General features: G+C 38.0%; 2 protein-coding genes across 4 annotated transcripts in view; one reads left to right on the forward strand and one right to left on the reverse strand.

Moving 5' to 3' along the window:
• NCBP2 (nuclear cap binding protein subunit 2) overlaps window positions 1–22355 on the forward strand; it is a 40051-nt gene that overhangs the window by 11055 nt on the left and 6641 nt on the right. The window contains exon 5 of one of the 3 annotated variants that reach the window (XR_008432525.1): window positions 14396–14492. The exons of 1 other annotated variant lie outside the window; for it this stretch is intronic. The gene's annotated coding sequence lies outside the window, so the exon portion shown is untranslated. Of the gene's footprint in view, window positions 1–12396; window positions 12444–14395; window positions 14493–22355 lie in introns of those variants that run through there. One more of the 3 variants, XR_008432528.1, reaches the window with a different exon arrangement.
• Window positions 2946–21235, reverse strand: CPB1 (carboxypeptidase B1). The gene is made up of 11 exons (XM_053951352.1): window positions 21165–21235; window positions 20994–21069; window positions 19251–19375; window positions 16855–16954; window positions 16189–16290; window positions 15737–15838; window positions 13313–13423; window positions 13140–13230; window positions 12251–12453; window positions 4359–4443; window positions 2946–3133 (listed from the first exon to the last, which is right to left on the reverse strand). The coding sequence occupies exons 1-11, from the start codon at window positions 21233–21235 to the stop codon at window positions 2946–2948; spliced, it is 1254 nt and encodes a 417-aa protein (XP_053807327.1).

Here is a 22355-nt window from a genome sequence, read left to right on the forward strand (position 1 = left end):
TGCAGAATTTGTAAGTGTTACCTTTGTTAAGGGCCTTTGCATCTGTGATATGTACTGAAGGGACATTTCCTCTGTGAATGGTCTGGTATCTCCAGTATCACTCCTGGGAGACCTGGCAGAGGGACAGTACATTGTCTTCAAAGCACTTCATCAGGTCTTAATCCCTTTTGAGTTTGGGAACACTGAAATGGATTGTCTGTTTGAATGCATTTGACTAAACAATAGCTTAATATGAGAAAGATGGCAACTTTTTGATGTGATTGTTAATCAAGAAAAAAGAATGTTCCCTTTCTATTTATCTGATTAAAGGAGCAGTATAAATCAAATAGGAAAAGCTGAAATTATTAATCTCAGTCCTTGGTTGACCTGTATCATGCAGACATTAACAGGATAGCACAAAGCAGGTTGCCCAGGGCCTTGTCCAGCCAAGTTTTGAACAACATCTCCAAGGAGGGAGACTCCAGAACATTTCAGGGCAACGTGTTCTGGTTTTTGGGCATCTGTGATAAGAAGGTATTTTCGTGTGTTCACATAGAGCTTCATGTGCTTTAATTGAGAATAGGTTATCAATCAGTTTTGCATGTGAAATTTTCATGTTTTTTGAAAATGATGCTAGAGTTTGAAGCAATGTGACGATTAACTTTTGCTTCCTCTCCATGTTTTCTTCCAGTGTCTCTGCATTATCTTACCTACTAGCACAATGTCCTTTCTTGCTTAAAATTCTCCCATATATTCTTTGGCTTATGTTCCAAGCTGCATGGATGATACTACCACATTTGATTACTCTTCTCTGCATCTGTGTAATTTGATCAGCAGTGCTAGTGAGTGCCTTCTGGGGAGAATTTAATTGATAAAGCCAGATTTGTCTGCTGAAAATGAGGAAAGCATAAGGTGACCTAATGGGAAGCTAAGGCCAAAATATGAACTTCTGGGGAAAAGGCACAGAAAAGCTGTATATCACTGCCTTGCTGTGACTCGATTTGTGAATGTCAGAGCCACCAAATGCGTGCTATATTCTGCCTCAGAGTCACACATAAATAGACTGGGGTAACTCTAATGTTGTTGGAACTGCTAGATGCTGTGACCTGGCCCTCAACTGCATTTGTAGCTGTGCGTTTGCTGCCTGCAGTTTTACACAGTGCCTGCCTGGTACTGGATCACAGACTCATAGAATGGAATCATAGAATCATTAAGGTTGAAAAAGATCTCCAAGTTCATCAAGCTGATGGAACTTGTCAACTGCACCATAGTACTGAGTGCTGAGTATCAAGAGTTTGCATTGCAGTTGGTGGAAAACCTGTGACATCTTCTGAAATAACATAGTTACAGTCAGGATAGTCCCTGGATGGTTGTTAATACTTAGTTAAAATTAGCAAAATATTTTATATTCCGATACATTTATGACGTGCTCTTTGTGACGTGTTTGGCTCTGACCAGTATGTTCTGTTCACATCCTGTGCTATTTTTAGTAACATTGATTATCCTACCCCCCACTTCTTCTGCAAAACAGAATGATACGTCTTTTTATTGCTATGTGTTACTTTCACACATGAATTCAGTTTCACCAGTGATCAAAACCAGAAGGACCAGTCACATGTGAGGAATAGTTTAATCTGAGTGCTGCTGGGCTAATTGGAATGGGCTAGTGGATGTGTGGCCTTTCTTTCTCTTATATATGCAAATTAAAGTGCAATTTTAAATTGGACCCTGTCTCCTGTTTCCTTCTACTGAAAAGGGACAAAAAGGCAGAACATGTAGTTTTTGACAGGTCTTGAATTTGATGATTTTCTTTGGAGAATCATTTTCTGTAAAATGCATTTCTGGGGCTGTGTTGAGTGGATTGGCTAAGGACCTACCAGAAATGGGGTTAATTCCAGGACCATCAGTGGATGGTGGAAGTCTCTGTTCAGAGCTTCCGGCAGTGGCAGGGAGATCAGCCAGATTCTGTAGGTTTTTCCCTATGATTGTGCAGAGTGTGCCCCATATTAGCCAAGCTCCAAACAGTATTAATAGATGCCAAACACATTTTCTGCAGCTCTGTGGGAAAGATGTTGAGTGGCAATTTATCACTTTCACTCACTCTGACTCAATCAGACCTACATTACCTGTACAGAAAATTGATTGGGAGGGGATAATTCTATACAGCTTTTCATGAAAGAAACAGTTACTCATTTATCACCAGACTTATTCTTTATGGCTGTTTATGATTCTTCCGCTCATGACAGTAGGAACATGTGGGGCCCCAGGAAGTACCAGGCCTCTGAGAGCACTTTGGGAGATGCTACTGTAGTGAGCATGAGAGCTTTAAATGCAGGGTAGCATGATTTATATCAAGTTTTGGCCATTAATAGTAATTAAAATTTTCATAACTGAATCCAGATTGGGCTAGCAGTGACTGCAGATCCAAATTATTTTTCAGTGATGGGACAGATCCAAGGTGGGTTTTGAGAAAGTTCACAAGAGCACATCACAGATATATAATTTTAGAAGTATGTGCTATGAGCTTCTCCTTGCTACTGTTGTCATTGAGGCAATGAATGTTTGGGTGAAAGTCCATCTATGTGGATCACTTGGTTCTTTTCATTCTGGTTAACAGTTAGGCTGTATAAGCTCTAATGCTTGGCCCATCTCCTCTGTGTAAGGATAATTTTAATCAATAAAGATAATTTTAATCAATAAGGTGACTTTTACCTTAGGTTGATTAATCTTGTGTTCCTTCTTTTTCAACCCCCCAACTATGCCAGTTGCCTTAATAAAAATATTTTATTTCTCTTGAACTTCTAAAATTTCTCTTGAAAAGCTTGTAGTTCTACTGCCCTGTAATGGACTAAGAATATGACTTAGGAACATTAAGTATAGAGAAATAAAAATGTAATTTTTAGGGAAGAAAAAAAAGGAAGGCATCTTTGCATAAAACCTACTTTAATAATTTTTAGAACTCCATTCTAATACAAGTGTTCAAGGACATAGTTGGCAATATATTTAACAGCCAGTAAAGTCTCTTCACAGGTTGGCTTTATCTGAGATTCAGGGAGAAGGAAGCCATATCTCCCAGTGTCCCGGAGCTCGAAAGTGAAAGAGTACTTGATGCCTTGGTCATAAGCCCAGTCATCAGAGCCCCCTGCAGCAAGGTCTGTTGATAAAGAAATTAAATAAAGCTTAACTGGGAAAGAGTGGCTACACATCAAATGAGAAGTATTTTGGAGTCAAGTCACATAGCCAGGAATGCAGAAAGAACAGATAAAAAGAAATATTTGGTAAATTGATTGATTTATCCTGCTCATGGGAAAGCTGCTGTGATTTTAGGCCCCTTATGAGCTTTATTCCAGCTGATTTATGCAAGCAAATGTAAACAAGCTAAACTGCTCCATCCTTGTCACTATTGTGGTGAAGCCATTGGGAGAAATGTCTAAGGAACAGGAGAATGGCATGGTTGCATGGGGGTGTTTAGAAACACTTGGTATAAGAAGCAAATGCCCTCTCACTGAGTGACTTTTTGAGGTTCACAGAGATGGGAAAAAATTGCCTATCTGGGATTTCAGTTCCATCTTTTTCTGCTGGACAAATAGTACCCTCCCTTTTCAGTAGCTGGTATGGTAAAAACAGTCTCTTTTGCTATGGAAGGAGCCTCCAGAATTGCCCAGCATTACCAACACATTTCTAAAAGAAGTGTCTCTGAAAATATAAAAAAAATTGGAAGAAACTGTTTTTTAAAATGTTTGGGAGGGGATGGTTAACTATTTGAGGAAGGAGAAACAGGCAAGAAACAGGAATTAGATTCCATATTTAAGTAAATTAAGAGATCTTAAATATGGGAGATATTGAGATAACCTTGACTTGGCTTTTGGCACTACAAAGGCCATATGCACAGCTGAGCTCCTGAGAAGTAGAATAATTAGTCATTACAAATTACAAATAGGATTGTAATTAGTATGTGTCTCAGAATGTAATGCAAATTAAGAGAAATTGGTGTTGCTGGAGTGGTTGAAGGATTCACATCACACAGTGGAATCAAAGGACTCACATCATCTTTGACTTGGAGATACTGGAAATGCAGAAAATCAAGGTTTTTATGTTTAAGCTGTGTATGATTTAAGAATTCATGCTATGCATGTGAATTCACAAACATTTTACTACATCACTTGACTTTCCAGGGGGTTACCCACTTCCTGGGATCCCTAGGAAATAAATTATCCCATAATTTATAAATGACAGGTCCCATATATGCCTCTTCATATATGCATGTGAAGGAAGAAGAGGACTACTTAGAAATAGGAACAAGAATCACTAGGAAACTGCATTTTATAGTCCTAGTAGTACTTAATATAGATTGTCAGTATATTTAGGTCAATACTTACAGATTGTTGTTGCTGCTGGACCGTATGTATATTCTGTGCTGTACAAACTGGCCAGCTCTTTGGAAGCAGCTCTAGCTATGGAATTCTGTAAGAAAAGAAGAATGATAAATGCAGATTTTCAGAAGCTTTCTGAGTGAATCTAAGCAATTACACTGTTGTATAAACTGAAAAGCCATGCTGAAGAAACTTTTATTAGAAAACTGTTTTTCACCTCTCAGTATGACTAGGTGTCAGTAGCTGACAAGGCCCAGCTTGTCCTGGTGTTGTGAAAAGAGCTTGTCAGCAAAGAACTTATTCTCAGAGGTTTAATGGAATGTGGTCCAGTCTGTCTGTGGTCTATTGCAGCCTGGTGTACAGTGCAGGGGTGTTTGGACAGATAAGGGGACAAGAGGTAACAGCACTTTCTAGACTTAGAAGAAGCTTATACAAGGTTAAAACTAAATAAGGAACCTTAATTAGAGATAAGAGAATCTTAGAGAATGGTAATAACTTGGTACAGTTACTTGCAAACATACAATAGCCTTTCTTTTCCTTCTGTTCAAGCAGCTATACAATCAGAGTAGAGTCAACTCAGTCAGGGGAGTTGAACATTGATACAAGTGGAAGCAGATTAAGGTCTTATAAATATTAACAGCCAAAAAAGGCATAAATTACCCTGAAACCATATGTAGTCTCATTAATTTCAATTCATTTCCTGTGCACAGAGGGACTCATTCAACTCCCACTGATTCAGTGAGGGTTGGATCAGGCCCATCAATAGTACTGTGAAGCTTTGTATGTTTGCATTAAGGAAAATTACAGACTTTTCTTTGGAATGTGTGGCTTTTCCAATTCTTCATTATACAACATGTTGGTAATAAAACATGAAAACTATTACTAACAGATGATAAATATGAATGATTTCTGAAAGCATATGTTCAGTATAAGCAATGGGTTGCCATATATTTCTTTATAGCTTGCAGCTGAATGGCTTACTATTCCAGGAATTTCCTCAAGCCCTTGCCTTCTCTGTAGGTTACACTCTGGCTTACATCCCAGTGGAAGATATATTGTAAAATATTCTCTGTTCATCCTTATGCTTCAAGTGTTCTTCTGATTTACTCAAAAAAGGCATATTGGACAATGTATTTAGAAAAAATTAGTTAACTGAGAGAACTTTCTCAGCTTCTAAAAAACAACATCACAACATGTTTGCATTATCACTGGCAGCCTACTCTAGCAGAATTGCAAGTGTTTCCCCAGTCCCAAATATTTGGTTTTGAACATTTTAGAATTATGGGAGTTTGCTCTAGGAATCTGTGGTCCTTTAGCATACAAAGTATATTTAAACAAAACAAACCAAAGCATACTTGAAGTGTGTCTTCCCACCTATAACACTGACTGTACCTGAATGAGGGGTTTGGTTTCTGGCCTCTCTATCACACAAAGATAAGCAAGTGCAAGGAAGTATGTTGTTGCTCTGCATTTCACAATCTTGGATCCAGACCAATTGGAGTAGCTGAGCTCTCTCCTGTGATCTTTTTTGTTTGGTTTGGTTTGGGTTTTTTTTTCCTCTCTTTTTTAATCCCTCAATAAATTGATTTTTCTAAAATCCATAATAATTTTTAACACATGTTGAGGGAATTGTAGAGGTTGTAGTCTGCTATCTGCTAGCAATGCCATGTTTTCTTCAGCCATGTGTTGTTTATAATGCACACGTTTAATCAGCAGCTGAGATTGAGTCAAATCTTCTCTCAATAGCAAATGAATTTTTAAATGTAAACTGATTCTTCCTCACTTCAAATATATGCAAAGTGGAAATAAAATTTGGAAAGATTGTCTGGTTCAATATACAGACCTGTTGGTAACTGGTATTTGCTCTCTTTAGTTAACTAAAATAGGGACAATAGAACAGCAGAGCTGCTCTGTGGGGCTGTTTGACCCAGAGCATTTGTTCCACCCAGCAGATAAATGATGGCTTTAAATCATACCAGAACACATACCGGAAAAAGTATGTCAGGAAATCTTTTTACCTGAGGGATTTTTTATTGTTGGTCAGGAAGTTGTAAAAACAGAGATTTGTAGAAAGAGCAGTTGAGATTTCCAGCTGTTTAGAGCCTAGAATCCAAATAAACAGCTTCCTCAAGCTCTCCAGGTTGGAGATAAAGGTGGTGTATAAACACAAAATATGAGGAAAATGTGTTTGGTTGTTTTTTCAAAATATCTCAATTACTCAAAGCAATCCATAAGAAGGAAATAATAGAGAGGTCAATGCAGGGGTATATAAACAGTGCCCAAAGTTTTCCAAAAGGGTGAAAAGTAGTTTGGGTTTTCAAGCCTGTAAATTGTTTGGAATACACCTGCAAGGAGAAACACTGTTTTCCTTTTGACCTTTGAGGATACTCTTTGTTGTTCGATGATTTTCTACATCTCTTTACGTAATGGGCTTAACTGAATTGTGGTTTGTTTGGAGTTTGTTTGTTTGGGGTTTTATACTGTTAAGAATCCCTCTTTTGCAAGGAAAATGCTGCTGAGACTTATACTAGCAGAGAAACAAGTGGTGCCCTGCAGTCGAAGAAATAACTCCAGAGTAATACCTTGTAACTGGGAGCTTTTCAGCTTCAGACTCCCAGCTGAGCTCTCAGAGCTGGTCATTTCAGCAGAAGGCAGCATTTCCCGTGCTCATCACCCATCTGTGTTTACACTGCAATTACCAATATTTCACTTATCTGTGTCCAGAGTGTGTGAGCCAGGGACACAGCAGAGCTCTTAGTTATCATTATCTTACATAATTAACAACTTTCAAACCTAGGTTTTTTCAGTTACTAGCTTTCAATGAAAGATGTGGTACTGGCATCTCTTTCTCACCACATTGGAAGTTTGAACTAACAAGATACATTACCAGGCTAAGCATATTTTGTGTGTTAATAGGTAATTTTTATGGGAGCATCTCATCTCCCTCATTTTACTCTTCTATCATCAGGGTGGATTTGCCAGGAAACTGTGACCATTTAGAAACACTTCACAGATGTTGATATGCAGATGCTGTTTGTGGACAACTCCCTTTACCCTCTCAATCTGAGAGTGGTCTGGAGAAGCCTTTTCACTGCTTGACTGGACCCCTTGCTCTCTTCCCTCACTGGACTGCCAGCTGGTTTGCCCAAGGCTGTAAACTGTATTTTCCCTTCACATCGGTCTTTCATGCTTTACTTGTTACGTAAAGGGACCCTCAACTGTCTTCGTAATGAAAGGCTGAAAATGTGGCTTTGCTAAGTTAGCTTTAGCCAAGTGAATTGAAACTTCTGAGCCTTCTTGTTTTGCCAGTAAAAACAGACTCCCCCCTCAAGGGTCCATGATGATGTGTAATTTAGTTCACTGTTCTGTTGTTGCTTATACGCTCCAAGAGCCCAGGGAATCCAGCCAGTGAGGACTTCAGTGGAATGATTCTTTTTCTTTACAAGCTTGTTTTTCTCTGACAATTTCTACAGTGTTTAAGAAATTATTCCCTGGTGAGAGGGTTTCCACTGCAACTCAGTTGGGCCCTACACCTGTAGGAAACTCTTGTCTATCAGCCAGATTCACACATCAGCTTCATCTGGAAGATGCTACTACTAAACATATCCTTTTCACAATTTTAAGACTGCCAGTACAGAACAGTTCTGTTGTGGTAAACTCTTGTGGAAGAGCTGTGAAGCAAATTTCAAATATTGTTTTGATGCCCACTTTCCTGTTTGTTGTGCTTCCCAGTTGACTTTAACAATATTTAATGTAACAAGTAGTACAATCATAGTAATACAATCTGTGCAGTAGCGCAGATACAACAGCAGCAAATTGCAACTCCTCACAGGCTTGCCTGAGTCTCTTAGATGTAGGATTTTTGCTATCCAACAGTTCTTACCCAGAGGTCTTCATATGCCTTAAGCATATTCAGGACTTCACAACTAGGCACTAAGTTAAATAATCAGACTGGTACTCACAGTCATGCTATATATTTGAAATTCACTCTTGCAGGCTGCACAGACTGGGCATATCTCCACTTTCTAATATGTCCTATTTTAAGCACTCAAGAGGAAGTGAAATGCTAGACCAACCCAATATGGAAGGTGAATTTTGGTGAGTTGAAACAACAACCCATGCAGCCAGTGTGCATTAAAGTAATACAGATGGAAATTATCTTGGGTTGTAAATGAATGCAATATTCTGCAGCCTGTGAAACTGTACTAACACACCTGTCTGATGAGTGATTATGAACTGGCTGCACACATATATTTGGTGCTGCATTTAACTGAGGGATGGAATTCAACTGGAAAGGAAGGAAGGGTATAATATACATTCCTCTGCTCTCTCAAACTACAGTTTAAGAGCCAATTCAAATACAAACAAGAACTGATAAAGCTAGATTTGTCTGCTGAAAATGAGGAAAGCCTAATGGGAGGCTAAGGCAAATATATGAAGTGATTAAAAAATATGGGCTGAACTGTTTATGAGAAGTCTGATTAAATACATAGTTCTTTATTGCAAGAAGACAAAAATGTGAATAGTAAAATAAAGATGAAAATAGTCTTTTTTGGAGTGTGAAGAGATACTGGTCTTGCCAAGCATATTTTGTTATTGTGAAAAGCTAATGCTTCTGTTCCCTGTAGGAGAAGGATTCAAGTGTGTATTCTGTGTTCAGGGCAATACATCAGGGTATAGTAAAGAATGAGCCAAGAGGATTGCAAAGCAGACAAAATGTGATTCTCCAAAAGGAGGACATATTTCTTTAAGGGTGTCATCACAAGAATATTGTGTAACTTCTGAGAAATTCCTGACCTAGATTTTCCTGTCTTGGGTGGTTTTATTTTTGTTGTTTGGATAACAGTGAAAATTTTGTGCAGCTCTTAGGTTAGGGACACAAAACAACAGCCCTGAATAAAGAGACAAATTTGGGGAAAATCCTTGTGAGCTGTGGGATTTATAACTTCACAGATCCTCTTGCATCTCAGGAGAAGAGTGGGAGGTTGTGGGAAGGAAGGGACATACGTGACTTTCATCACATTTTACACCCCAAGACCAGGCATGGTTGAAAAAGGATAGTTCTAATCCCTGGCTTTAAGTCAGTTACAATAACTTAAAGTTGTTCTGATTTACTGAGCAATGCAGTGGAACATAGAGGGGTTCTCTGAGTGTTCTGTTCTATCTGACAAACCAAAGCAGTTTTAGGCCTTCTGGTGATTCCTTGAGGCTGTAAACAGAGTAAGTCTTTTGAGCCCCAAGGACACACTGTTCACTACGTGTTCAGGGAAGGAAGGTACAGGCATGCTCTGGACCTTTCTCTTCTGCAGATTTAGTGTCCTTAATCTCAGTTTACTCAATTTTTGCACCCTTCTGTATCTCAGACACTGGAATGCAACATAAGCCCCATGGTATTATGTTACCTTTAATTAAATATAATGGAAGAAAATGTTATTAATGAGAAGCAGACATGCGAGGTTTTGTTTAAACACATGTCCAGTTGGTCACTGAAAGAGATAAGAAATTGCAGCTATATTTCCTTTAATTTATTAGATCTGTCAGGGTAAAAATAACATCTAAGATAAGATAATGGCACTATAAATTTTGCTTCTTCATTTAAAAAATTATTTATGATTATTTTGTTTGCCCAAACAATAGCTATTAAAAGTTAAGATTCTCATTCTTCAGCATTTCTCCAAATTCAAATTTAAACAGAACTTTTAGACATTAAACACAGCAACTGTCATATAAAGTAATTCCTCTTTTTGCAGCTATATTGTCTCAAGCAAGTACAGTTGTTGATTGAAAATGTTAAATTCTCTTTAGTCATGGCTTAAATGAGTGTATCTTAATTATTTGAACTAACCCAAAAAGCTGCACTTCTGAACCTGACCCACAACCTGTGGAAGTCAATTTTTCTGTTTAATTCACTGACATTGGAGTGCATAAGGTCCTTTCTTGTTTAATTATCTCAATTACAGGTGATATTGATTGGGTGATACTCTGCTCTCATTGTCGAAAAGGACTTTTGGCAACAAGTCTTCCCATATAAAAATCAGACACTGCACAGGTTGAACACCTAGGATCCTCCTGTCTCTGTTGGGATCACCAATAGAGGAAAAAATTTCCCTCAGTTAAGATGTGAAAAGTGCTCATAAGGTCACCTTGTCATGGTGGTGAGATTTGTGGCTGCTCTGTGAAGAATATAATGGAACTCCATCTGGTATCAGTATGATTGATTTAAAATATAGGATAAAGTGATATTGGAAAGACTAATATGCAAAGTGAAATCAAATGGCTGAAGAGGAATATATGTCCTGTATTCCTGAGCAATTTAGTTTTTATGCTCTGTGGTAGCAGCAGAATTGTCTTCTATGGCAGGAAAGGGGAGTTTAAATTCTACTGTGTATTAGAATAGAACAGTGACAATATAAAATTTTAATTAAAGAATTTTAAAACCTAGCGAAGCAGATAGTTTCTTTCTTGCTGCTAGGGATTTCTTTAGTAATGAGTTGTCAGTGTACTTTCTCTGTTTAATACTGTGAAAAACACACTGTACTTTTAGTTACATTTCATCACATTTGCTCTTCATTCAAAAAATGGGGGCAGAATTTCATGCAAATTTTTGACAAATAAGAACTTTGTGATCTTGACAACAAAGCAGCTTAAAGTGTTTATTGCTGTTTATTACTTTAGACTGAATGGTAATGTGTGAATTATGAAGCTTTTGTAAAAAATGAAGGCAAGATATTACTACCACTCCCTGAAATAAATTCAATTACAAAATTCCTGGAATATAAATTAAGAAAACAAAATCTTCATTTTAATTTAATCTTCTCTTTTAGGCTTAAAAAAAAAAATCTAACAAGAAACTTCAATCTTGGCCCCAGTTTGTATTTGTGTTCAGAACCAAGACATGTATTTGGGAGCATTCATAAATCTGTCAAACCTGCCCAGCAGAGCAACACACATTGTTGTTGCCTTGGACTTCTGGCAGCATCGAGGAAAGAGGGGGAAACAAAATGTGTTTGTTTTGTCTTGCTGTGTTGTTTTCCCTGCCAACAGATTCTAATTGCTAATATGGAGAGAACTGAAGTAATTTTATTATTCATGATTGTTGATTCTTGGCCTATGAAATGTTTACGGCTTTTTTACACATTTAATAGTTTTAAACTCTCTATCTGTTTTTAAGGATAAAAAAAAAATCTTAAATGGCATTAGAGTGTGGCTTTTCTCTGGAATTCATAAAAGAGGAATTGTCCTTTGAAATACCACATTCATTCTCTCCTCTTCTAAATAAAATGTCTGTGCTTAAATCCCGGCCTCTTGGAAAAGGCCTCAAAACTGAAACTTTTTATGTCTTTTGTATCTGTTTTCAATTGTACTTTTGTCCAGATCTGCCTCTTTGACTTGACCTTGTACCAATAGGAGTTTCACCATTTTACTTCAGCGAGAACTAAGGTTCAGTAGAAAGTGGTAGACAGAGATCTTTGCCTGCTGTTGATACCAGTTGAGTTATTTCACAGTTAATACAATCTGTCAAGCTGCTACCTTGGCTTACAGGCCATAGTGTTTTTATGTAAAATATTAAAGCTACACCTACAGCAGCCTCTGGAGTCAGCAAGAGGCAGTGCTGCACCGCAGAGTGGATTTCTGGATGGCGTGACTGGAAGACAGAATTGATATTGTGTCAAAATCATTGTGCACGTGGAGATTAAATAAGGCTCTGAAGTTCATCCTGTGCTTCAGCTATCTTGAAACTATCATGGTGTCTTGCTAAGTCTAAAATATTTTCAAAAACTGGCAATATGGATTCTTTCCAGGTGTTAAAGAAACTGCTTGAAGTTAAAGGTACCTAAATAGCAAGTGATGATTTTTGCTTATTCTTTTCATAAAGTCAAAATGACAAAGAGACTTACCAGTTCCTGGTAATTTGATGGCAATTTGTAAGTGTATGAATAAGGAAACAGTAGCAGCTGGGAATAGGAGTGAATTGTCAAGTATGCCTTGATTGTAGAAAGATGTTCACGAATAAAATCAGCCAAAGCCTTGGTCTCCTTTTCAGACTCAGGTGCAGAGCCACAGTAAGTGGCATCACAGGCGTATTTTGAGGCCCCAACAGCTGAGAAGAAAAGTGAATTTAATGAGTACTTAATGAAGAAGTAGATTGTTAGGAGAGTCATGTTACACCATGTTTATAGGTAAGCCTTTGAAATCCTGCTAATACACATGCCATATCAGAGGAGGGAATATTTTATGGCATAGTTAAGATGCTGGGAAACATCCCATAGCAATGAATAAATGTGGCATTTACAGTGTACATAGTTGGAAGAACATGAATATGGATGTAAAGAACTATATTATGGGAATGTTTTGGGATATTGATTTGCTTCAGTACTTTACAGTCATTGCATATCTTCTCCATTTCTAAGGCACTTCCATGGAAAAAAGTGGAAACCACTCAAAAGAGACCTCTTTTCATGAAAGCAAGCTCTTTTGGTTTCTGTTCTGAACTCATATCTGTGTGTACGTCTATATGTATATATGTGTATACATGTGTGCAAGTATATATGTATATATATGCAGAGGTGTGTGCAGATATGTTCATAGAAGTGACCACTGATGATGCTAGTAGCCAAAGTTTGGCTTTTTTTTCCCAAAATTGCTCTAAAAATTAAAAACAAGCTATTCCACAATGCTTCACTCAAGCTGAAGCTGGACCATCAGGTCGGGGAAATCCAATAGTTAAGTATATTGGCTATTGCACTCATGTGTAATTACTTGCAACTCTTGTTAGGAGACACTTACTGCACCAGCCAGCATCAAAATTCCTGTTGGGATCTGTCCCAACGCAAATGCTCCCAGCATTTTTAGAGCGTGTCTTTCTCCACATGCGGTCCTGTAACAGAATCACTGATGAAAACTTAGAGTATGTTCTGACAGTTGACTTTTCCAACAATAAGAAAGAAGAATGTACTTACTTTTGTCCAAGTGTAAACGTAACCATCAATGTTAAGAACAGGCAGAACATAGAAGTCCAGCTTGTCCAGAAGTGTGGTCATGGCAGTATCTTTTCCGTAGGTCTCCACAGCCTACTTGGAGAAAAGTAGAAAAAGCTGATGATGTCTTCACACATGTGTATCTCCTGTGCATATGTAAAGGCCTGGGTCTGGGTCAGGAATTAATGAATGTGGTAGAAAAACTCATCCAGGTCACTCCAGCACATGAGATGGCATCCCTGTGTTCCAACGTATGCTTAGATTTGCACTGACTCAAACCACACTGCTGTTAGAAAACCATCTTTTACTGCTAGATAAATTATATGACGGAATGTTGATTTTGAACAGTATAATAAATCACTGGAAAGAGATTTTCCATCTACTAGCTCTTTGATTACAGGCAGAACAATATTGTTGTCCATATATATTCCTACATCCTAACACTTTAAAGGTTTGAGTTTAATTTATATGAGAATGAGAAATCATTATTTCCATTTTTTGTATCTGTTGTGCAGAAATTTTATCAACGTCCAGAATTATAGAAAATATTTCTAAGTAACATCCTAACACATTTCCAATCATAATTCTGTGGATGCATTTATTCATAGGGAGACAGATTTTCCCTGCACTTTTCCAGACACAGATATTGAATAACAAACAGGAACTCCTGCAATATCCTGTATATCCTGATTGTTCATGGCCTGGCACTTGCTATGCTTGTTCACAGATTCATATCAGTGTTGAGAGACCATACAATGATCATGGAAATTTGCTCTAAGTGTGTTGTACCCATGTTTTGTTTACACAGCCATAAAGAGCAATACGGGGCAATGCAATGGAAAAAGGCATTTTTTGTCCTATAACTGACAAGTAGGAGGGTGGGATCTAAAATCTAGAAAAGCAGTTTCAGATAATTTGAAATAGTTTTTCCTGGGTTTCATTTTATGCTTGTTTTGGTTTTTTGTTGTTGTCTGGCTGGGTTTCTCTTTTGAGGTACCTATAACAATCCATGTTGCTCATATTTTTCTCTGGTTTTTTTTTTTTTTTTTTTTTTTTTATGTCTAGAAGCAATCCCAAGTGAAATTCTGATGATGCTCAAGATCTGCTCTTTTAAAGCACTTCTGCCTATGGACACACTGAGCAGAGGCACTGCTGGTGTCAGGTACAACCATGAATTAAGCGACCAGACAGTGAAAATGACAGCTGCAGTGACGTGAATTGCTGAGGGAAAAATGGTACCACATACTGTCTGCAGCCTTATTAGGCACTAATGAAATCATATTCCCATTGACTCCACCAAAATGTCACTTCCAATTTCCACTGCTCCCTACACAAAACTGCATTGCCTGTCTGATAACACTGAGATTGTACTTGCCACCAAGGCCTCTGCCAGCATGGCTGGCTCGTGTAGATTGGCTTTCCTTTCCTTGGGTTTTAGATTACAGCTGCCGCTTCTGGTGTGGTTTTATTTATTTGTTTGGTTGGTTTTGTTGGTGTTTTTTTCTTAATCTTCCAACAGAAGTTATTACAAAATTTGAGATTCAGTCAGTAAGTTGCTCTGCTAAATTAACTGATCTGCCCCATCTGAGGAGTAGTATACTTTTCTCTGTGAAGATGACTGTGCAGCATTTGATAATCCCCACCTGCTTTATATTGGTAGTGAGAAAGAAAATATAAAGGACATAAAACTGTTTAATTCAAGACCTAAAAGTATCCCAGACTGAAGTGAAGCTAATTTCACCTGTGCAGCTCTTTCTTTAATATGGTTTCATATTTTAGCACCTTTTTGTACAGCCTGAGGTGGCAGCTCAAAGGGATGTATATGCATTTCCCTCTTCCTGAGTGGAGCTTAGGGAGCTTCATTTACAGTCTTCTTCCTTTCTTGGGTACATTTCCTTAGTGCTGAGCTGAGGGTAGGTTTACATCCTCTCTGTTGCCTTACTGAATAAAGTGGGTTGCAAGGAATCCACCACCTGGCACTGTAGTAAGTCAGCTGTTCTGAAGTGCATTCAGGTGCCTTCTGATGTGCCCTTGAATTTTCTTATTCCTTATGCCTATTTACAGAACATGGCTATGTTTATAATGTTACTTGAGCTATTTGCTTTTCTCTCACCTTTCTCTGACTACAGGTGCAAAAAGAATTTACAAACTGAGCAACTGTTGTAGTTGTCAGTACCTCTTAGACACATTTCAGGTTGTCTTAAGCTGCTGAAAGATTAAGGTCCAAGCACAAAGATCTGGCTTAAGTAGTTACACCTTAACCCTCTGAGGTGAGAAGGTATGAGCGGACACGTATTTAGAGGGAAAAAGGCAGTGGCCTGAGCTCTTGCTTCTCATTTAAGATTTTCATAAACATAGGTTTTGTAAAATATTTTTTATGAATTAAAAATCATTAAGCTTACTGACCTCTTTCACAAACCACTGGCAGAAAGCAGGGCTGATCCACTCTCTTGCATGGAAACCACAATCCATAAAGATAGCCTTCTTATTTGCACCACTTTTTCCCATCTAGGAAAAAAACAACAAAAACAACACCCCAGGGCTTGAACAAAATTAATTGTATGCAGAACAAGTCAGTCAGCTTGCTGACCTAAGGAGTCAAACTTTATACAAATATGGCATTCCTTGTTTGAATAGAAATCTATGGAGTGCTCCCAACTGTACCTGACCATGATATTCAAGCTAAAAAAAAATACTCTTAATAATTTCATTTTTATTTATGTTGATAAGCTTCCCCCAATTATTTGATTAGTTTGCATTGTTGATTTATTTCCTGTAGTGTCTCTAAAAGTTTATTTTGTATGTTTGAATGATATATTACTGTAAATAGAGGAAAAAAAAGAAATTGAGGCACTTACTTTGAGAAGGTACATTGGCCGTCCTTCATATGTTTCCCCAATTACACTACGAGAGACAAGGTCTGGGTTCTGAGCAGCAATATCAGCAGTCCAAGCAGCTATCTGTTTAATAAAGAGGTTAAATCTAAATCTCTGTTCCTCAGGTCCAGACTGATTAATTTGCAGATTTCAAGCCAGAACAGTCTTTCTGAGCATCTAATGTGGCCTAATATTTAATACAATTTGTAGGTTTCCAAGGAGCCACTGCAAAGATGTGAAGAGTTACATGGCTATGATTACATGTCAGGAAAAATGAGCATGGCTGTGAAAAAAGGAGGAAGGGGTCTTATGATATGACATGAAGAGCTAGAACTGAGGCAGGGAGCGGAACTGAGTTGTTTAGCAGAGGAGATAGGAGAAATAGTGGAAAGGAAAGGAAAGGAAATTAATAGTGAAGCATCTCAGCCTGGTCACTGGATTTCTGCCAGAGGTTCTTTGCAGCATTGGGAGCAAAGTAGAGGAAATAAGAGTAGGTTACACAAACTAGCTCAGTAACGAAGAGGAAGGAGAGTTTGGATGCATTATCATGTTGATGGAGTGGAAGAGGAAAAGGGAAGAAGGCTGGAAGCACTTTGACTACAGAAACTAAGGTACCAAGCTGATAATGTGGTAAATTCTAGACTTTACCGTGTCCCAGTTGTTGTACTTCACATAGCTGTGGCTGGCAGTACGAGCTTGGCTATCAAACTGGGCATCCAGTGCAGCCTGCAGGTTGTCGATCAGAACTCTGCAAGAAGGCACCATGAAAAATGTGAAGAGAAACATATAGAAATCCAGCAGGAAAGTAAGACATTTGAAGGTCTGCTTAGCATTTGGGCTGCATTGACTGGGAAAGGAAAGGAGAGCAGGTTGAAAATAAGATATATGAGTTTCAAGTTTCAACCTACATCCTGCCTCAACCTTGCCACAAGAAGGGCCAGGGAGCAACAGGCTTCTGCCAATTAGTAGCTGCCTCACTCCCATACTAACAAACCTCCAGGGTGGCAACAGTTTGGTTTCAGAAAAATGGCAATGTTGAGACAGAGCATGTCTCAAAATGAGCTTTAGGCTGATTTTATGTTGCCAGCTGCTTCTGCCTCAATAGGAAAAGGGCCTTCTTGAACTTTTGGCACTGGAGGACAGTTAGACTGCAGCAATGTTTCAAAACCAGGCAGCAACCTAGAGATGTTTGCCTGATGAAATTCCCTGTCAAGCCAAGCTTCCAAAGGTTAGATGTGGTTTGACAGCTCTATTGCAGGCTTTATTATCCATCTTCCAAGCTACTTTATTGCATGTGAGGTGAGCTATTAAATAGAACACACACTTGCAAGAAAACCTTAACAGCCTATCTGGATTGGTTGGATCTCTCCTGTTCATTTTTCCCTGGGGCTGACACAAAGGCACAACTTATCACTGAGCATGCTCTTGAGGACCTTTTGCTTATATTTCAACCTTGGCTATCAAAAAATCAAGTCCTCTTGTTTTTCCAGTGCTTGTCTTAAAACTTACAAATCTTATTCATCCAGGATATGTCCTTGATCATTTGTGATTTGGATAGAGGAACAGGAGGCCAGTTTGTGAGGCACCAGCAGCCTTCAGAACAAATATTGCAAGTGACATGATGTCATGGCACTGCAGCTGCACTTCAAAAGGATTATAACAGCTTGGGCTGTCACAAGGACAATCCACTGAAGTTTGTCAGGGACAGCTTCCAGACATTCTGGCCTTTTGTTGCAATGTTGTTTGTTGTGCATGGACCTGAGGCAATTAATGAATATTATAGGAAAACTAACACATGTAGAGTAACTCCTTCACTAAAGAGGAAATTCCACTGAAATGGGATTCTTGTGCACTGTGAGATTATTGAAAAACATTTATTCTAGAGTGTTTTTAGATTCTGTTCCTGCAGAGGCATCCAAATCAGACACAATTGACATGAGGGCAGTAAATTTAGGGATGGAGTAAGTCTGGCTTTAGCAGATCTTGAAAGTTATCCTAAGAACTGTGATGTCCAATGAAGGAGTTTGGTCTCGTAACAACAACAGTGGGACTGAAAGACAAAAACTCTACTCTCAGCCAAATGAAATAATAAAAACTTGATCAAATACTACTGACTTTCAGTGTCTGAGTACATGATGTTGACAGACTATGCTTTACACATCAAAGAAGCCTGATAATGAAGTTGAACAGAGCCATTCTGCAATGCTTAAGTGGAATGAAAGGAGAGATGAAGACAGACAGCGCATCTCCAGCTCAAAGTCAATTTTCTAATGCTTGCACAGTGATTGAAGATATGAAGTGAAGAACAGGATCATACAACTCCTTATTCTCCTAATTCTTCCATTAGTGGTACTCACTACAGTGCTTTTGTTCCCAGTGGTGTGCAATGTGGCAGTGTGCTCTGTTCGCTCCACTTGTTCTGTAGTCATATTTGGTCAGCTCTCTCTTTGGAGACATCATTGCCATGGATCTGCTATGTGACTTCTGTCAGCCCAAGGCTGTCCTGGGAATCTGTTTTCCATGCTTCCTTGGCCTTTCACCTGGCAGCTGTATTCTGTCTCTATTCACCTGTTGGGTTTTTTTGGCCCTCTAGCTATTGCTCTGCAACTCACTAGAGACCTGCTCGTGGTAGCACTTGGGGCTCACCATTTTATTTTCTGGCTTCAGTTCCCTGTCCATTTCTCTCATCTGGTGTATTTTCTGGCTCTTTCTAGACTTTTGCTGCACTTTGTCTGTAGTAGGAAATATTTCTATCCCCATCCATTCTCCAGCCTTGTGTATTGCAGTGAGCTTTCATCTCAGGGAAATTTCTGGTACTGCATCTCTGTTTTGTGTCTCTTGCCTCTATCAACATTTCATCTCACCCTGTCAATGCAGAGCAGTCCATTTGAACTGTCATAGGAAAGCTGAACCCATTAGAGGCATCCATAGGAGGGATGAAGTTTATAACAGGAAAATCAGTTGACCAATATGAAAAGCTCAAACACATCCTCCATGGTATTTAGTCCCCTTCTACTCAAAGTACATAGTGAGAACAAACTTACTGATACTCCATTCCACTTTCTTTCAAAAGATCTTCAACCTTAAAAGACTTCTCAGCTTCAACTCGGAAATCAACTTGCATTTCTGGCCTTACCAGTGTGACAGAGTCTGGCTGCCAAAAGTCAACCTGAAAGGAGACCAAATGAATACATGGACAAATAAATACATACATGTGGCTGTGATTGGTGTATGTGTGCTGGTGAGGTTGTGATTAATATACTGTATTTCACACCTATCCTATTACACTGATTCAGCATTGCTTCCCACAAGTATCAATCTAAATTTTAAATGGAAATTGACTAAGATTTTCTTAGGCCCTGCATTTTATATGGCAGAATTCTGGAGATGACAGTGACAATTTCACAAATTGTCTCCAGCATCTGCATTCATACAGAATTGTGAATATTGTAGCTATATTTACAACTTCTTTTGTTCTTACAGCTTCTTTCATTTTTTTGCTCAGGCTTTTGCCTACAAATATTAGAGAGAAATTAATTCAATATCAGGGGTGAACTGTATGAATATTTTACATAAATCAGCTGAAAAAGACTGTTGTCTGTATGAGGGCTTTTAAAAGAGATCACTGAAGTTGATATGAGGAACCTGTGCCTTTGAAGATGTTTCATTCCAAGTGGACAAACAACTGTGTTATTACTACTTCACTTATTTTTGCTGAAGTAAGCATCCAAGCCTCTGGATTTAGTGCTCTGTTGAAGGCCAATGGAAACAAAGCTGATTTGCCAGCCTGATGCCTTTTCACCCTTTCATCTCATGAAGGCAAAACAAATTTGGGCTGGTTATTAATGAATTATGTGTCATCAAATGAGGTGATTGTTCCAGAATACACAATTACATCAGTCCTGACTGACTGCTTTGTATAACAATGGTAGTTCAGAGATATTTTCTTAAAAGAAAAAGAAAACAAACAATCCTTTGATACTTCACACTTAAAAGCAAGCATGGTATATATTAATTTCCTTAGTATTGGCAGCACCATTCCAATAGTATGTTGTTCTACAGAAAACTGTTCCAGCATGCTGTAGTAGCCTGTTGATGATAGGTCTCCACATCTGTACTTCATTAAAAATACCATCCTTTCATCCTACAGCTAATGGTGTCTTTTTCACCAACAGCTATTTTACAACATCAAAGCTGAACAGAAATATTGAAAACACATTTGCTGTCTTTGTTGTTTTTTATCGTGTCATTGTGTCATCATATATCTACATCAAGGTCAGTGAGAAACATGCAGCTTAGAGAGAAAGGAAGCTTTAAAGGAAAGTCAGAGAAGAAAAGATAACATGAGAGACTAGAGGCCAAAGGAAAATTCATTTTGCTGGGAGTATAAATTTTTAGAATATTTACATGAGGAAAATGTTTTGCTTGTAATGGTAAAAGTTCTGGTAGTTGGAATTTCCATGATTTATCTAATACATTCTTGAAAGCACCTCATACTGAATACAGCATTTAAGATTTATTTATTCTATTAATAAATTCTGATGGGCATTTTGACATTCAGATTGGGTAAACCAGACTTCTTGGAAGGTATTTGAATGTTTTGTATAGCTCTAGTTTTATCAACTTGTCCTATTCCTTCCAAAGAAACAATACAGCTGACTTGAATTAAATCAAGATTAGGTCTTGAATTCAGTGGCACAAAAAAAAAAATATATATATCTGTTATTTGAGCAAAAGGAGAAATATTTCTTTCAAGTACAATATAACCACTTCCCGAAATCCTTTACCTCCATGATGCTGGCAAGGAAATTGAGGATTTCCACCTGCTCATCATTCTGTGGAATCACACGGAACACCTTCTGTCTGTAAGGGAAGAAAAAGATTCGATTTGAAACAGTTGAAAGCCTTTTGATCATGCAGAAGAAATCACAGATATAAAACTCGATGTCTGTTCTTACCCATCAAAGGAAAGATCCTGCAGGTGAGCAGAAACAGATGCAGCACCTATGAGAACCAAGAGTGCCCACATTTTCTCAAACAGGTTTTCTGTTCTTTTTCTGCTGCTTTTATAACTTATTTTGTCCTTCCTTTTATCAATTATACACCAGAATAACCCACTGATCAACTGAGAGTTTACTCTCTTATCCTTGTTTTATTTGCATACTATTTATAGTGTGTGTTTTCCTCTACACCTGTGAAAACAGCTGAAAGTCTCACAGAGGCCTGGCTAAAGAATCTTGCTATTTGAGCTGGATAAACTCTTGATATGAGAAAGTGAATTTAATTTACTTTGTTATTTTCTGTTTTATGTGAATTTAGATTTTTTTTTAATAAGGTGGTTGCTGAACTACAAACTTTATAATATTTTATTGTTATTTTGTGTAATGGTAGATGTCCATCAGATGCTGTTGTAGTGTGCCTGGTCTTAATCACAATGTTCCTCTTCCTCAATAATATAGGTTTGACTTTGACCTATTATTGTCAAAGAGGAATCTACCAATTGGGATATACCACTTTGCTTTTTTTTCCCCAACAGAGAAGGAAAGCAATGAACTGGTTCTTTGCTCACTTCACTGCAATTTAAGTCAGGCATCTGCAGAACTGAAAGCGCAGAAATTTCTAGTAGCAGTAGGATTGTATATATACTGCATGTGATACAGCTGCTGATTCTTGTACGTTCTCTAATTTCATCATGTGTGGATGAGAGGTAAATATCTTACAGGTTAAGCAATACTGTGGAATTTACTAAGAAGATCAAATGAAATGTATTCATACAAAAGTGTTTTTAACTTTCATGTTGAAGAACAGTGGTGTATTTGCAGCAGTGCACTTGCATCTGTTTAGTTTTCATTAATGAGTACTTGGCACAGAATGCAACATTAATTGTCTGTTGATGCTGTGTCCTGATGTGACTGATGTTTTTGACAGGGAGCCTCTAAATGAATCAGTGAACAGATGAATAAAAAATGGAATTTACAAGCTCAGTTCTGTCTCCTGTTATGCCTAAGTAACCAGGCAAATTAAAGGAGTGCAGACACAGATAATCTCTACTGTGTATTACATAATATGTGAAAATTTATTAAGAAGAGTAGTATAACTCATCTCAGATTAAAAGATGTAGTTACAGTCTCAAGGTACAGAAAATTTAA

The sequence above is a fragment of the Vidua chalybeata genome, chromosome 10 (genome assembly GCF_026979565.1).
Source record: "Vidua chalybeata isolate OUT-0048 chromosome 10, bVidCha1 merged haplotype, whole genome shotgun sequence".
NCBI lineage: Eukaryota > Metazoa > Chordata > Aves > Passeriformes > Viduidae > Vidua > Vidua chalybeata.